The sequence below is a fragment of the Taudactylus pleione genome, unplaced genomic scaffold (genome assembly GCF_031769625.1).
Source record: "Taudactylus pleione unplaced genomic scaffold, aTauple2 ptg000707l, whole genome shotgun sequence".
NCBI classification, from domain to species: domain Eukaryota; kingdom Metazoa; phylum Chordata; class Amphibia; order Anura; family Myobatrachidae; genus Taudactylus; species Taudactylus pleione.
The window spans coordinates 13,092,628-13,110,203 of record NW_028285109.1 but is presented as its reverse complement, the minus strand read 5'-3'; the positions used below and the strand labels follow the sequence as shown (position 1 = coordinate 13,110,203).

General features: G+C 50.1%; 1 protein-coding gene across 1 annotated transcript in view; it reads right to left on the bottom strand.

The window, feature by feature from the left end:
* Positions 1 to 17,576, bottom strand: part of TSLIG3B (tRNA splicing ligase complex subunit 3B) — a 31,993-nt gene that overhangs the window by 10,144 nt on the left and 4,273 nt on the right. Inside the window, exons 4-5 of the mRNA XM_088456628.1 lie at positions 10,889 to 11,061; positions 9,736 to 9,816 (exon numbers count right to left, since the gene is read on the bottom strand). Of these exons, the coding sequence (XP_088312754.1) occupies positions 9,736 to 9,816; positions 10,889 to 11,061 (254 nt within the window). The remainder of the gene's footprint in view (positions 1 to 9,735; positions 9,817 to 10,888; positions 11,062 to 17,576) is intronic.

Below are 17,576 nucleotides of genomic sequence, written 5' to 3'. Positions count from 1 at the left end.
GGTATTCTGACAGGTGTCAAGATTCCAGTGCCGGTATTCTAAGCGCAGGGATCCTGCACACCGGGATATTGACTGCATCCCCGTTCCATTACATGACAATACAATTCCGTCTGAGGTTTCTGATTTTACGTATGCAATTATACAGTGAGCTTACTTCCCTACTCATGCATATCTACTGTGTGGTTCATTATCTATCGTTATTAATGTTATGATAGAATTGATATATATAGGTTATTTTTGTTGCATAGATTTAGTGAATGAATAGTGCATCTGAGCCAATTGTCTGTACTGACTATTTATGTTATAGTGAACTCTATGGGGTATATTTACTACAGTGCAGGTTTTTAGAAGTGTAGATGTTGCCTATAGCAACCAGATTCTAGCTATTATCTTCAAGAAGGGGCTAGATAGATGTTAAGTAGAATCTGATTGTTTGATATAGGCAACATCTCCACTTCTAAAAACCCACACTTTAGTAAATATACCCCTATGAGTCTGATGCCGAGGTGAAGGTGTTTTCGCACTGTGCATGCTCTGCATCTGAGTTGTAGCCAAATCAATCACCTATACACCTATGACTGAAGAGATGTAACTGGGTGATAACAGAGTGTTCTAATGTAAGTTCAGTGAGGACGCAATCATAAAAAACTATAAAAAATAGATGAAACGGCGCATAGGATAGGTTTATATATAGACACTATTTCAATTTATATTTTATTAATCACCCTCATTTGGATACATACTGTATCATAAGAAAGAAAAGAAGGACTGTGTGAGTATCCTTTAAAAGTAAAAAAGCTTATTTAATAGGCACTCTACGCGGAATCGGTATGATTTACATACTCGTGCCCGGCGGTTGGAATCCCGACAGCAGGAGGCTGGCAGAAGAGGAAATCCCGATCATCGAAGGTAAGTATATACTAACCTAATTCTAACCCCCCTAACCCTCCTTTAGGATGCCTAACCCTAACCTTCCCCCCCAGTGCCTAACCCTAACCCCCCCTTCCTCGCCACCTAACCCTAAGTCCCCCCAGAGGTGCGTAACCCTAACCCTTCCTCCCCCTAGCCTAACCCTAACTTCCCAGGGGGGGGTTCCTAACCAAAAGTCCCCCCCCGGTAGCCCTAAACCTAATGCTCCCCCGCCCCCCCCCCCGCGCGCGGCTGTCCACAGCGGCGCCCGGCATCCCTTTGATCGGGATGCCGGGCACCAGTCTCCTGGCGTCAGTAAAACATTTAACCCCTCGCCGGGATATGACAGTTGGGAGGCCGGCTGTCGGGATTATGTCCGCCGGCTTCCCGACTGCATACCCTCTACGCAATCTAGAAATCGTAAGACATATGCAATCAATAATAAAACCAAAATATTACACCTTATAATTCATGTGTAGGGGTATGTTTTAGTCCACCAGAGGAGAAATCAGTTCCCAAAAAAAGAAGGATTACTGTATGATGTACAATATGATTCCATGAAATACATAGAATTACCGGTACCACTAGGTTCAATGGTAAGATATTATCAGTGTCCAGCAGGGTTAATAATAACCTGCAGCCTGTGCAGTCCCTTGGATGCAATATATTCCCATGAACAATTGTATCCAAAGTGGCTTTCTCCTGAATAATCCAGCTCTTTAATAATATAGATCCTTTCCTCAGGAATGTTTGTACAATGAAAAGTCCAGAAATAGATGGAGTGTCCTCTGGTGCGGGGCAGGACACGTTCCCGTCTTATGATCATTTTATAGATTGCGCAGAGTGCATGTTAAATAATATGAGATATGGTAAGAACTTTCCCTTGTTATCTCTATTTCTACGAAGTCCATAGGGTTCCACAGGATACCTTGGGGTATAGGTGTGACGTCAGTCGCTGGGCACCATAGAGTTAAGCTTTTCAGCCTCCCAGGATGCACTGGGGTCCCCCTCCTACACCCCGCCCCCGAGCCAAGGCACCTCAGTTAGTTATCAAGCCATAGGCCGGAGGAGGAGAAGGAAGAGAGAGAAAAAAAGATCTGGACACATACAAGAATCACATTCTCACCAGAGGGAGACGGAAAACCGGTGACCAGAGCAAAGCCCATCTGCAGCACAGGTACGACAGGGCGGGAGTCCTGTGGAACCCTATGGACTTCGTAGAAATAGAGATAACAAGGGTAAGTTCTTACCATATCTCATATTTTCTACTTCAGGGTCCATAGGGTATCCACAGGATACCTTGGGGATGTCCCAAAGCAGTATCCTTTAAGGGTGGGGACGCTCCTGTGCAGAAAGGAGAATCCGCCGCCCGAAGGAAGCATCCTGAGAGGCGAAGGTGTCAAACCTGTAATACCTCACGAAGGTATGGACAGAGGACCACGTAGCAGCCTTGCAGATCTGAACTGCCGAGGCACCACGTCAAGCTGCCCACGAAGGACCCACAGACCTAGTGGAATGAGCCTTCAGACAATCTTCATGAAGATAAGCTTCAGAAATAGCCATACGGATCCAGGCTGCCAAAGTTTGCTTTGAAGCAGGCCAACCCTTTTTACGGATGCCATAGAGGACAAACAAAGCGTCCGACTTCCTAAATGAAGAAGTGCGGTCAACATAAGTCCTTAAGGCCCGCACAACATCCAAAGAGGCCTCACCCACGGAAAGACCCGGTGAGTTAAAGGCCGGAACAACGATTTCCTCGTTAACATGAAACTGGGAAACAACTTTGGGAAGAAACTCGGGTCGAGTGCGGAGCACTGCCCTGTTCCTATGAAAAACCAAGAAAGGGGGTCTACAAGAAAGAGCCCCTAACTCAGAAACACGTCTGGCCGAAGCAATGGCCAGAAGGAAAACAGTCTTAGCTGTTAGCCATTTAAGATCCACTGAGCCCAGTGGTTCAAACGGCGGTCCTCAGGACCACAGCCAAATCCCAAGGCGCCACAGGTGGAACAAAGGGCGGCTGAATGCGGAGAACACCTTGCATAAAGGTGCGCACATCCGGGATTGTAGCAATCCTACGGTGAAACCAGACAGATAGGGCCGAAAACTGTACCTTCAAAGAAGCAAGGCGAAGCCCATGATCTAGTCCCGCTTGCAGGAAGGCGAGAATCCGAGACAGACGAAACTCCCGCGGTGCATAACCTCGCGGTCGACACCAATGGAAGAACGTATGCCACACTCGATGGTATATCCTCGCGGAAGACGGTTTCCGAGCTCGCAACATGGTACGCACCACAGAGCTGGAAAACCCCCGGGACCTCAGCATGGCCGTCTCAACAGCCACGCCGTCAAAGACAGCCGAGTCAGGTCCGGGTGAAGACAAGGACCCTGAGACAGAAGGTCCGGTCGTGGCGGCAACCGCAGAGGACTGTCCACGGACAGACCCTGAAGGTCTGAGAACCAGTGCCGTCTGGGCCACGCGGGAGCTATCAACAGGAGCGTCCCTCCTTCCTGTTTGGATTTACGGATTACCCGTAGAAGAAGGGAGACCGGAGGGAACAGGTATGCGAACCGGAACGTCCACCGGACGGACAGAGCATCCACCAGAGACGCCCGTTCGTCTCTTGTGCGAGACCCGTACACCGGCAACTTGTTGTTGTGCCGGGACGCCATGAGGTCGATCTCTGGAAGACCCCACCTGTCCAGCCGCAGTTGAAAAACGTCCGGGTGCAGGGACCATTCCCCCGGATGAACGTCCTGGCAACTTAGAAAGTCCGCCTCCCAATTTAGCACTCCCGGGATGAAGACCGCTGATATGGCCGGAAGATTGCGCTCCGCCCAAACCAGGATGCGAGAGACCTCTACGAGAGCCGCCCGACTGCGAGTTCCTCCTTGCCTGTTTATGTAGGCCACGGTGGTAGCGTTGTCCGACTGGACCTGCACCGGGTGACCCTGGAGAAACCGATGTGCCTGCTGGAGAGCATGAAGACCGCACAGAGTTCCAAGATATTTATTGGAAGCTCCGCTTCTGTCGGCGTCCACCTGCCCTGGAACAAGTGTGGACCCGAAACTGCTCCCCAGCCCCGAAGACTGGCGTCCGTTGTCAACAGGACCCAATTTGGAACCCAGAACGGACGTCCCTTGTTGAGGTGGGTCGTCTGTAACCACCACGCAAGGGACAGGCGAACCTCCGGGGTGATCACAATCGTCTGGGACTTCAGAGACTGAGGCAGCCCGTTCCACTTGTACAGGATCAGGTGCTGTAGAGGTCTGGAGTGAAAATGGGCGTATTCCACCATGTCGAACACCGACACCATGGAGCCCAGTAACCTCATCGCCGAGTGTAGGGACACCCGGCGGCTGTGCAGACAACTGCGCACCCTTGACTGTAAAGCAGAGATCTTGTCCTCCGTCATGAAGATCCTTTGCTGTCCCGAGTCCAATAAGGCTCCAAGATGCAGAATCCTCCGAGACGGGATTAGAGTGGACTTCTGCCAGTTGATTAACCAGCCGTGCCGTTGCAGCAGTGCAATGGTCAGGTCCAAGTGGCGTAACAGGAGCTCTGGAGATCCTGCCACCAATAACAGGTCGTCCAAGTACGGCAACATGCGGACTCCCTGCAGCCGCAGAGAAGCCGCCATGACCGCCATCACCTTGGTGAACACACGCGGTGCTGTCGCCAGGCCAAAAGGTAACGCCCGAAACTGGAAGTGGTCGCTGCGGATTGCAAATCTGAGGAACTGTTGATGGCGCAAAAGAATAGGGACATGCAGGTAAGCGTCCTGTATGTCCAATGACACCATGTAGTCCCCAGGTTCCAGCGCCAGAATGATGGACCGTAGGGTCTCCATCCGAAACTTCGGAACCCGCAAAGACTTGTTGAGTGCTTTGAGGTTGAGATCGGACGATACGACCCATTGGGTTTCTGTACCAAAAATAGAATGGAACAGGCACTATAACTCCAGCCTGGAGCATAGTGTGCAATACCTTCCGCAGCTCCGTAGCCTTGTTCCGGTCTGATGGTAGACCCGTGGTTAAGAATCGAGCCGGGGGTCTGTGCCGGAAGGAGAGGGCGTATCCGTGGGAAATCACCCCCAGAACCCAAGTGTCTGTCGTAGTGGCCGACCAACACTGGGCGAACTGCAGCAGGCGGCCTCCCACCCTGGGATCCCCCAAAGGGAGGCCCGGACCGTCAGGCCGCATGCTTGTCATCTGGCTTGGGGGCCGGACGTCTGGTACTCCATGCCTGCTTCCGGGGCTTGGCCGATTTCTTAGGGCCAGCCTGTCGAGGAAACGACTGTGGTTTGGGCCTGCCCTGGGCCCTAGATGACCGAAAGGACGATGGTCCAGAACCAGAAGGAGCAGCGGCCGACGGGAGACAAGCCGATTTGGCTGCCGCCAGCGTGGCCACAATCTTATCCAGATCCGGACCGAAGAGAACTTCTCCGGTAAACGGCAACGCCTCCAGACCCTTTTTGGAATCTGCGTCCGCCTTCCAGGATCGCAGCCACAAGGTGCGACGAGCAGCCACCACTGCTGAAGAAATTCTAGAGACCAGAGTACTAATGTCTAGGGCCGCCTCGTTGATATAAGTGGCCGAATCACGGAGATTACCAATCAACTCCGCCTGTTCGGCCGGACAGTCGGAATCAAAAGAAGCCTCTAATGAATCCGCCCAGCGCTCCATCGCTCTGGCAACCCAGCAAACGGCCATAGCCGGCCGTGCTGCCCCCCCCCGCAAGGGAATAAGCGGACTTCAGGCAGATCTCCACCTTGCGGTCCGTAGCATCCTTAAGGGAGGACATAGATGGCATCGGCAATGTGGCACTACGGACAAGATGGGTCACGCGAGAATCCACCTGTGGAGGGGATTCCCACTTTGCAAAATAATTATCCGCGAACGGATAAGCCACCGCCAGGCGTCTCTGTGGCTGGTAATCTTTTGCCAGGCTGTTTCCACGCCTCCTCTAAATGGTCCACCAACTGACCCGAAAGAGGAAAGACTGTGGCATCGCCCTTCACATCTTTGAAAAAGGTATACTTAGATTTAGCCGCTGGGGGAACTTCGTCCTCAATCACCAAGGCTGTGCGGACCGCCCGAATAAGTCCAGGAATATATACTTTGGACTTAGCATCAGCGTCCTTAGTATGGAGAGGTTCCTGATTGTAAGGATCCAGAATCTCTCCATCATCAGACGTCCCCTCGTCATCCTCATAAGGAGCCGACAGAGACGCCACCGGCCGTTTATGCGGCCGCATCACAGACTCCCCCTGCAACACATCCGACAAGTGCTGTACAGAACTCGTCAGGGAGTTAACCCACGCTGGCTCCTGAGAAACCGGGAGCGGGGAAATAGGGAGACTGTGGGGTACCACCAATTGTCGTGGGAAACCCTGCATGGGTGACGACACCACTGACTGCTGGGATAAACCCATCGGTGTAAACGCGGGCTGCGGAGCTAACTGGCCCACTAAGGCTGTAAGCGCCTGAGCGAAACAAGCCCAGGGCGGCTCCTGTACCGGTGCTGTAACCGTAAGAGGCCGCGCCATGGACAAACACTGCCGGCAAAGGCCCTCCGCGCTACCCTCCCCCTCCGCTAACGGTACTTTACACGTAGTACACTGTAGCCAGAGGGGAAAATCACTTTCGGACATGATGGCACCACGTATGTGACCTCTCTCACCAATTATAACTTAAATAGGCGAGAGACCACCCTGCAGCACCGCACCGCAAGGGCTTAGCAGAAAGAACAGGGACAGTAATAAAGCTGACAGTTTAGAGAAAAGTTACAGGCAGCAGCGCTAGCACAGTCACATACAATGCAAAGAAAATCAATTCCTGCACTAACAGCGCTGATCACTCAACTACGCAGACACAGGGCCTGGTAGGACACAGCGCTGCATACACAGACCTGACCACAGCGGAGGAGAGGTATGCGGGGGGACCCAGACCACGATGCTTCCGTCCAGCGCTTCCAGCAGCGTTCACCATGCGTTCTGGAGAAGATGGCCGCCGAGGAGCAGAGAGGAGGCTGGCCTGGGGGAGGAGCGCTGCCACAGGACCAGTCGGCAGCGTGCAGAGAGGGCTGTGTGCAGCGGGGGAGGCGCCGGCTGTGAGACAGGGAAGGCGCGCTCCCCTGGCATGCATTTAACCCCTGGGACGCCGCAGCGCTACCGCACTGCTGCGGTCCGCTGTCCCAGGGGGTAGTGGAAAGCGCAGGTTGGTCGCCTGGCTCCACGCTGCAGCCAGTCCCCAGGGAGCCCCCTGCCTGGGGACTTAGGACCATGTGACCAGCGGAGACCCACCGCGGGACCCCGCTGCTTACCTTTGTCCCCCTTGGATCCGGCCATGGTCCGGAACATCTGGGGTCACCGCTAGCTGTGACCCCAGATGCTCACCAGCATCCCCGGATCGGTACCGGCGTTCTGGTACCGGCGGGGGTGTAGGGAAGACAGCATGGACGTCAGGACTGACTGTCCATGCTGTACATCCAGGTGTGCAGCCACAGCTGCACTGAAGAAAGCTTCAGGGGCTCTTCTAGCCCCCACTCCGACAGGTGCACCCGACTCCGGCCGGGCACCAAACTAAACTGAGGTGCCTTGGCTCGGGGGCGGGGTATAGGAGGGGGACCCTAGTGCATCCTGGGAGGCTGAAAAGCTTAACTCTATGGTGCCCAGCGACTGACGTCACACCTATACCCCAAGGTATCCTGTGGATACCCTATGCACCCTGAAGTAGAAAAGCTTTTTTTACTTTTAAAGAATACTCACACAGTCCTTCTCTTTCTTATGATACAGTATGCATCCCAAATGAGGGTGATTTATAATACATAAATTGAAATATAGTGTCTAGACATAAAATATATGCGCTGTTTCATCTATTCTTATAGTTTTTTTTACGATAATACACCCTGGGATGACTTCACAGATATACGGCAGCATCTTTTTGTACATATATATCTGTATATACTACCGCCTGAGTCTTTCTTTCTAAATATGGACTTCTATTGCGTGATGAGTTGACTTTAGGTAGCGCCTCATATTGTGTACTAGTAAACTTTTCAACAGTGAGGACGCAATGACTGCCCTGTGGGCTATGTAGACCAAGACAACCATATTCCAGGCACTTTTCATCTTTTCTACCGATGATGATGAAAATCCAGTGTACACACAGGTGACTGCTACACTGCAAAATGCATACTGTTCTGCATTTTCCTGTGAACACAGTTATGTAGCAACATACGTCCCATTACTGTCTAGCACTGCATCAGGCCCTATACTTTGGAGGTAATCTTGCATGCGTGCGGGGATTATGCTGCCCATAACACTGTCACAATAAGAAGACCATCTCTCCCTACTGACACAAGGCAAGCTCTGTGAATAAAAATAAACAAATGTCATTCCTTTCCCAACTGCTAGCCCACCTGTACAGACTATAAAGCTGGGTACACACTGGGCAATATATCGGCTGTGTAATCCGGCGGCAGATACAGCGAGAGCGGGTCAGCGAACAGCCGATATATCTGCAGACATATTGGCGCATCTTGCTGTGTGTATGGGCGGTACACTTGCTGCAGGGGCTGCCGGTGATTGACATCTAATGCTAGGTGTGCAAAGTCAAATCCCGCACAGTTGTGATGTCAGCGCTGACACATTGAGAGGCTGATCGGTTTAGTGTATATAACTCACCTGACTGGCCGCTCTGTCTGTGCGACGGCAAAGAGATCTGCCTGGTGTGTACCCACCTTAACTCTAATGGGGAGATAAGCAGCATCAGGTCTCCTATGGTGTTGATAACCAACAACCAGACAAGTAAGTGCAGGGATGGTGCTACAATTAAGGTATGCTTCACCTAGACATTATTAGTGTTTCCCTGAAAGCTCTGTGGCAGTTCCAGACCTCATTGAGCACTGGGGATCCAGTTGATGACTGAATAGTAATCACTTAGTGGCCTCCGTGGTAGTATATGCAAAATAGACAAGAGAGTCCGTAAAATCACTTGCCATTATACCCAAGAAGTGAAGGGTATGCCTCTCTCCTAGGGGAACAGTCTCGTACTGATCAGCCTCAGGGTGGTTTTCACTATAGCAGTCTATCCATATGCTTCTAGCCTCATAGTTATTGTGGAAACCAACCTAAATTGTGTAGGGGAAGGTGTGTACTTTATGTTATATGTAGTCTGCATTACACACTGCAGTAACTGTGACCTGAGCAGGAAGTAACGATTCACTTGCACACTATTCAGACGTGAGACTTTTCTGCAAGTAACTGACAATTGATTCCACTCAGAACACAGATGTTGATGATTCATTAACTTAAAATGAAAGGAAGGGTCCGATTCCGATTCAATTAAACAACAGAACCTCCTGCAATCTGCGGCTGCAGCAATTTCCAGCCATTACGGTACAGAAATATTGCTTGTGTTTGCCGACACCTCTATAGGTGTAAGATTAAAAAAAAGGAAGATTTTCCTGCCCAGATATCCCACAATCCAACAGAACTATGTATTAACACTAGCACTTGTCATTGCTATTAGCTGTGGTATTACAAGTACAACTTATCAATCGCTTGGTGTTTAATGTTAACACTAAGAGTGGAGAAATCACTCTGTATGAGCTCTGCAAGAACATCAGAATCGCCCAGCAATAAAGCCTGTTTGGATCTTGCTACAGCTTGAAATGTAAAAGGCACTATTGCTGTGCCTTACCAAATGAAGATGAATGTAGCTTATCTATTTACATGTAGGCTAATGTACCATTTTATGCTTATTTGGTCATATTGACCATAAAATATATAACAAACAAGCTACAAATTCTGCAAAATTCTCACCAGCTGTTGTGAATTCATTTCCACACTGAGCAGGGCTGAGTCAATGATATTAGTCTTCATGTTGGGTAAGAGCTCTGTAACCTGCAGGGGAATACACAGTCTGGAGTCATGTACTACTTGCAAGAGGACAGAGAAAGTAGTTACCCAAAAATTTGCAGAGTAACATGCTTAGGTTATAATGAATGTATACAAAATAAAATCACAAAAACAGCTTTTTAAGTAAATCGCCTGTTAGCTAAACTATAGCTTCCCTCTGTGGCCATGTTAAAAAGGGCAAATGATAAGGACATTGCCTTTCTGCCCATCACAATCAGTGGGTAAATGGCGACTGTACTGATACAGGACAAAAAGTTCAAATGACAAATCACAGCATGTCAGTCATATCTGCTGTTTCATCACTGATAATGTCCTTATGCCAAACCAAAAATCTCTAAAGGTCTAAAATGATCTATGAGACCAAAAGTTAATCCAATAAATGTAGGACCTTTACTCTGCCAACATCTCCTCTTCCTTAAAGAGTGATGCACTAGAGAGAAGCCTCGCCATCCTAGCCATTTATTTAAGCACATTACTCTAAGGCCTCAGCACCCAATGTCTTCAGCTACATGTGCACAGGAATATATTGTTCCCATGAGAGGAGAACTCGCTATATTTGTGCTTCAAAGATAAAAAGCTAATTTTTTTCTTCCCCTGAATAACTATGAAACAGTTGCTCTAGTTTGCTCCAGATTCAATCTATGTGTTCTAGCTATAAGGGCCGTAACAGGGCTTAACAGCGCCCTGTGCTGGCCCACTCCCATTGCTTATGGCGTAAAAGGCGGGGACGCCGGCAACCGGGAGCGCACCAGTGCCCGGAGCATCTTCAAGACTGCCTAAGCAGCTGTACACATGGCTGGATGCGTGTCTGTAGTGCCCATAGGATCCTGCGGGCATGCTGCCGCAGCGTTACTGGATGCAGGATGCAGTTCCAGGTACCCTGCTAGCCAGAGCATGGGCCTGTGCTGCCCACAGAGCCCTGCACTCTGTGCGGCTGCACCAGTCGCACACCCCTATTTGTGCCCCTGCTAGCTATTGTATGTCTGGAACTATCTAGAGGCCAAGTAGTGGTGGACAAGAGCTGAAAAGGACGGCAAGATACTTAGAAGCTTCCTACCTTCTCCTCCACACTTTTTAACATAGATGCAACATTGGAAAAAGATTGTTCAGGAAGTCGAAGTGCTTCACAGATTGTTTTCACTTCCATATGCGCTGTATCACCTGGACATGAAAGCTTCTGCTTCTTACTATGTAGGATTTGCAAAGCCTGAAGCTCTGAGCCTAAAAACACTGAAACAAATAATATAGCAGCATTACAATAAGCAGATCATCAGCTTTACTGATATTAATCACCTAAAAATACATATTTGTATTAAATTAAAAAAGGAGAGCTACTCAATGGGCAAGGTGATAGAGTACTTCGGATGTATAATTAAATAATACTGGGAACAGCAACAGATGCAGTGAGGGGATGAAATCACCCCTTCTACTAGAAAACGGTGATTGGAAAGCTTCTGCCAGTGTTGTCAGCACTCATTATACTATATAACAGCCGAGAAACAGATGTATGACAAGTCTATAATAAAATGTAATAAAATATGAGATATGGTAAGAACTTACCCTTGTTATCTCTATTTCTACGAAGTCCATAGGGTTCCACAGGATACCTTGGGTATAGGCGATGGCGGCAGATATCCAGGCGCCACAGAGTTAAATTTTCAGCCTCCCAGGATGCACTGGGGTTCCTCTCCTATACTCCGCCCCCGAGCCTCAGGCCACTCAGTTTCGTAACAAGCCATAGGCCGGAGCAAAAAAAGAGAGAGAAGACAGTCTGGAACACACAAGAATCACATTCTCACCAGAAGGAGACGGAGAAACCGGTGACCAGATCAAAGCCCATCTGCAGTACAGGTGCGACAGGGCGGGAGTCCTGTGGAACCCTATGGACTTCGTAGAAATAGAGATAACAAGGGTAAGTTCTTACCATATCTCATATTTTCTACTTCAGGGTCCATAGGGTATCCACAGGATACCTGGGGGATGTCCCAAAGCAGTATCCTTTAAGGGTGGGGACGCTCCTGTGCTGTAAGGATAATCTGCCGCCCGAAGGAAGCATCCTGAGAGGCGAAGGTATCAAAAGCATAATACCGTACAACAATATGGACAGATGACCACGTAGCTGCCAATCACCGCTGAACCGCTAAGGCGCCACGTCGAGCTGCCCACAAAGGACCCACAGACCTAGTGGAAGAGCTTTAATAGAGGATGGAACAGGAAGACCTGTGAATCCATCCTGCCAAAGTTAGCGTAGTGGCAGGCCAACCCTTTTTATGGAAACCAGAAAGTACAAAACCGAGAGTCTGATTTCCTAAATGGACTGGTACGGTCAACTTAAATTCTTAGAGCCCGTACCACATCCAAAGAGGCCTCACCAGCAGACAGGACTGGGGAAGTAAAGGCCGGCACTATAATTTCCTCATTGATGTGAAAACTAGACACCACTGTTGGTAAAAAAACCAGGGCAAGTGCGAAGCACTGCCCTGTTCCTAGGAAAGATGAGAAAAAGGGAGGTCTACATGACAGAGCCCCCCATTCTGAGATCCTACAGTCCTAGCCGTAAGCCATTTGAAATCCACTGAGTCCAGTGGATCAAATGGCGGTCCTCAGAGAGCCCAAGGACCACAGCCAAATCCCAAGAAGCCACAGGTGGAACAAAGGGATGCTGAATATAACGTACACCCTGCACAAAGGTGCTGATATCAGGAAGAGTAGCAATCCTACGATGAAACCATACTAACAGGGCAGAAACCTGCACCTTCAGGTAAGCAAGGCGAAGACCGTTATCTAAGCCCACCTGTAGGAAAGCCAACACTCTGGATATCCGGAATACCCAAGGAGCATAGCCTCTAGGGCGACACAACTGAAAGAAAGTATGCCATCCCTGATGGTAAATTCTTGCAGATAAAAGCTTCCAAGCTCTTAGCATTGACAGAGCCCCTGTTAACTATAGAGCTGGAAAAACTCCTAGACCTTAAGAGGGCAGTCTCCACCGCCACACCGTCAAGGACAGACAACCCAGGTCTGGGTGTCAGCCAGGATCCTGAGACAACAGGTCCGGGCATAGAGGCAACAGCTTCGGAGTGTTAACTGAGAGGCTCCGAAGATCTGAGTAATAGTGCCGTCTGGCCCACGCTGGATCTATCAGCAGGAGCGTGCCTCCTTTTTGCTACTACTGGAGGAAGAAGGGATAATGGAGGGACGAGGTACACAACTTGGAAGGACCACTGGACCTACATACGTCTACCAGAAGAGTCTCATCTCTGAAGGCTCCACTTGTTCACCAGAAGATTGAACACCTCCTGATGAAGAGGACATTTCCCTGAATGCACGTCTTGACGGCTGAGAAAGCCTGCTTTCCATCTGAGGATTCCTGAATGAACACTGCCAATGATAGGCAGGGATATAGCCTTCCACCCAAGCCAGAATTCGGGACACCACTGTTAGTGTCGCCTGACTTCGGGAACCTCCTAGGTGGTTTACATAAGCCATCATGATGGCGTTGTCAGACTGTACCTGCACGGTATGTCCGTGTAGGACCTGTCCTGCATGCTGGAGAACCTTGAATACCGCTCAGAGTTCTCAGATGTTTATGGGAAGCGCATAAACTGCTGGTGTCCACCTGCCCTGGAACAAGTGTGGACCAGTCACTGCTTCCCAGCCACGGATACGGGCGTCCGTCGTCAGAAGGACCCTATCCGCAATCCCAAAGGGGGTGCCCCTTGTTTAGGTGAGCTTTCCGTAGCCACCAGGCCAGAGAGAGACAAACCTCCGGGGAAAGCACTAACCTTTGCCTGTAATGCAGAGATCTTTTCCTCAATCACAAAGATCCTCAGATGTTGGGATATGGAGCATCCTCTGTGAAGAATCAGAGAGGACCATTTCCAGTTCATCAGTCAGCCCTAACGCAGCAACACAGATATTGTCTGTTGCAGATGGCACTGAAGTATCTCTGGAGACCCTGGTAACAACAGGAGGTCGCCCGGATATTGTAACAAGCGGACCCCCTGTATCCGCAGGTGGGCTGCCATAACCCTGGTAAACCGTGAGGCGCGGAGGCCAGACCAAGGGGCAATGCCAGAAACTGGAAATGCTTATCGACCACTGCAAACCTGAGGAAAACACTGGTGTGCTAAGAAAATAGGGATATTCAGGTAGTCACCCTGAATATATCTAATGACACCACAAAAATCCCAGGCTCCATTGAATGATGGAATGCAGGGTCCCCCTCCTGAACCGAGGAACCCTTAAGAATTTGTTGAAGGATTCGAGGTTGGGGATGTCCTGGTAAGACCCATTGGGTTTCTGTACCAGAAAGAGGATGGAGTAATACCTCGTTCCCCTTTGGGTAAACGGAATAGGTACTAAAACTCCTGCCTGGAGCATAGAGTGTAACACCCTCAAAAATTACAGGGCCTTGTCTTGAATTGACAGTAAACCTGTAACGAAAAACCGTCTGGGAGGCTTTTACCGGGAGGAGAGGACATACCTTCAAGAAAATACTTCTCTTACCCCAGTGTCCGTGGTGGTCAGACACCAGCACTGGGCGAACTGGAGAAACCGGCCTCCAACTCTGGGGTCCCCCGAGAGGAGGCCCGTCCCGTGAGGCTGAAGACTTATAGTCCAACTTGGGAGTAGGACGTCTTGTACTCCAAGCCTGTTCTTATGGCTGAGCAGATTTCCTGGCTACTGACTGTCTTGGAAAGCTGTATTTTAGACTTACCCTGGCCTCACAGGGCCGAAAAGACGAAGACCCAGACCGCGATGGGACTGTAGCCGATGGCAGACACGCAGACGTAGCTGCTGCCTGCGGGGCCACAATTGTGTCCAGATGAGGGCCAAACAGGACCTGTCCCGTAAAAGGCAAAGCATTCCAAATGGAATATGCGTCCGCTTTCCAAGAGCGCAACCACAGGGAGCGGCGAGCCGCTACTGCTGCCGAGCCGCTACTGCTGCCGAGCCGCTACTGTTGCCGAGGAGATTCTGGAAAGGAGTAGGCTATATGTAAGACTGTCTCATTATGAACGTGGCTAAGTCTCTGAGAATTTGCCACTATCCACCTGCTCTGCTGGAGAGTCAGTGTGCAGAGATCCAGTTACCTACCCAGCGCTCCATGGCTCTGGCCCCCCAGCACACGGCCATAGCCGGCCTGGAAGCCCCGCTAGCAAGGGAATAATTGGATTTTTTTGCACCTTGCAATCTGTAACCTCCTTCAAGGAGGACTGGAGGGTATGGGCAACGTAGCACTCCTCACTAGGCGTGTAACATGAGAATCTACCCGTAAAGGTAACTCCCATTCGGAAAAGTAATTATCCGCAAAGGGGTATGCAAAAGGTCAACTGTTTTTGAGGTTGGAATCGCTTACCCGGATTTTCCACACCTCCTCTAAATGATCCACCTGACCAGATAGAGGAATTACAGTGGCAACACCCTTATCCTTAAAGAAGGCATATTTGGATTTAGCCACGGGGGATATGTAATAACCAAAGCCGAACGGACTGCCCGTATAAGGCCAGGTATATAGACTTTAGACCCAGACTACCCTGCTTTGCACTAAGGGGCTCGTGTCTGAAAAAGTCAATAATGTCAACGTCATCAAACGTCATGTCTTTAGCCGTCTGAGACCCGAAAGGCCGTTTAGAAGGCCGAAATGGTGACTCCCCCTGTAAAACGTCCATCAGGTGCTATACCATTTGGACAATAAATTCAACCACACAGGCTCCTGCGAGACCTGGGGGGGCGAAAAACATGATACACTGGGGTACAATCAACTGCCCAGGGACCCCTGCATGTGATGAGACCACCACTCGCTGCGATAACCCCTATGGGGAAACGCAGGGGGCGTTGCCCACAAGGGCTGTAAGCATCTTAGCCCGCCGAGGGCGGTCCCTTTTTGTGCAGGCGCAGTGACAGAAATGGGGCGTGATATAAAATACAGCATGCCCTCCATAAACCCTCAGCGTCTACATATCCCTCCGCTAACTGCACATTATATCAGTACATTATAGCTGGAAGAGGATATCCTCGTTCACTTTCAGACATGAGGAGTGTGAACGGAGCATATGTGACCTCCCACACAGAAAAACCACGTTTACTGTAAGGTAATAAACACCCTGCAACACTGCACCGCAAGGGCTGTAGCAGAAGAAGAACAGGGATAGGAAAATGGCTGACAGTCAGAAATGAAAGTACAGGCAAACAGCGCTAGCATTTAAGTCACATACAATGCACAGATAATACCCTGCATTACAAGCACTGCAATCAACTACACAGACCAGAGCCTGGTAGAAAACAGTGCTGCATATACTGACCTTAATTGAAGGAGAGGTATGCGGGGGACCCGGACCGCAATGGCATCTTTATCAGCTTTCAGCAGCGTTTGGCCATCCCCAGCACATGTAGTGAGAAAATGGCCACCGAGGAGCAGAGAGAAGGCGGGGCCCGGGGGAGGAGCGCTGACACGGCCCGCTCAGACCGCTGTGGAATGGCACTGTGCAGCGGGGGAGACGCCGGCTGTGAGACAGGGAAGGCGTTCTCCCCTGGCCTGCTATTAACCCCTGGAACACCGTGCTGTACCGCACATGCTGCGGTCCGCTGTCCCTGGTGGTCTAGTGGAAGGCGAAGGATCAGTACCTGGCCCCACGCGCAGCCGGTCCCCAGGGAGCCCCCTGCCTGGGGACCAAAAAGGACTGTGTTACCGGCGGGTGCCCACCGCAGGACCCCGCCGCGTACCTTGTCCCCCGTACATCCGGCCACAGTCCAGGTAGCCGGGGTCACCGCTAGCTGTGACCCCAGCTACCTACCAGCATCCCCGGATCGGTACCGGCGTTCTGGTACCGGCGGGGTGTAGGAGTGACAGCATGGTCGTCAATACTGACTGTCCTATGCTGGAGCACTCTAGTTGTGCAGCCACAGCTGCGAAGAAATATTCAGGGGCCTTGAAAAGACCCCCCTCTGTACGGTGCGACTGGTCCGGCCAGGAACCGACGAAAACTAAGTGGCCTGAGGCTCGGGGGCGGGGTATAGGAGAGGGACCCCAGTGCATCCTGGGAGGCTGAAAATTTAACTCTGTGGTGCCTGGATGTCTGCCGCCATCGCCTATACCCAAGGTATCCTGTGGATACCCTATGGACCCTGAAGTAGAAAACAAGATACCATTAACAATAGAAAGGTCAATAGCAAAAATAAATATAAGAACTCATACTATATAAAAACACAAATTGAAATATAATATATACTTGTGGCCATAGGAAAAAGGAACTCAATAGCTTATGTGCATCACTGTATTAGTGATAATACAACACAATACAATACAACACAGAGGGCTATGCATTAATAATCACAGCAGCAGTGCCACCATTATTAACAGTCTGTATCGCAAAGGAATTTTCATTAACAAAAATTCTACTTCTATGTACTAAATGCAGCTTGCAAAGACTGTGGTAGTGACAACCGCTGTCCCTGCTAGTTACATCCCAGGCGCAACGGAGGAGTCTTTCCCATTTTCAAATGACTCCTCCTAAGAATGTGACACTGCCCACACGCGCAGTGTCAGTTACCAGAGCCAGACGGAGGCAGCGGGAGAGAGATCGTACATCCCTCTTCTGTGATAATGCCTCCATAGGCATAAAGTGGTTTTAACCAACAAGGCCAAATTTTGAAAAGCTACGCTTTTCAGAGTCTGGTACATAGAGGTCTTTACATGAGATTTCACATTTGCTTGTTAATACATAGTGGGGATACATAAA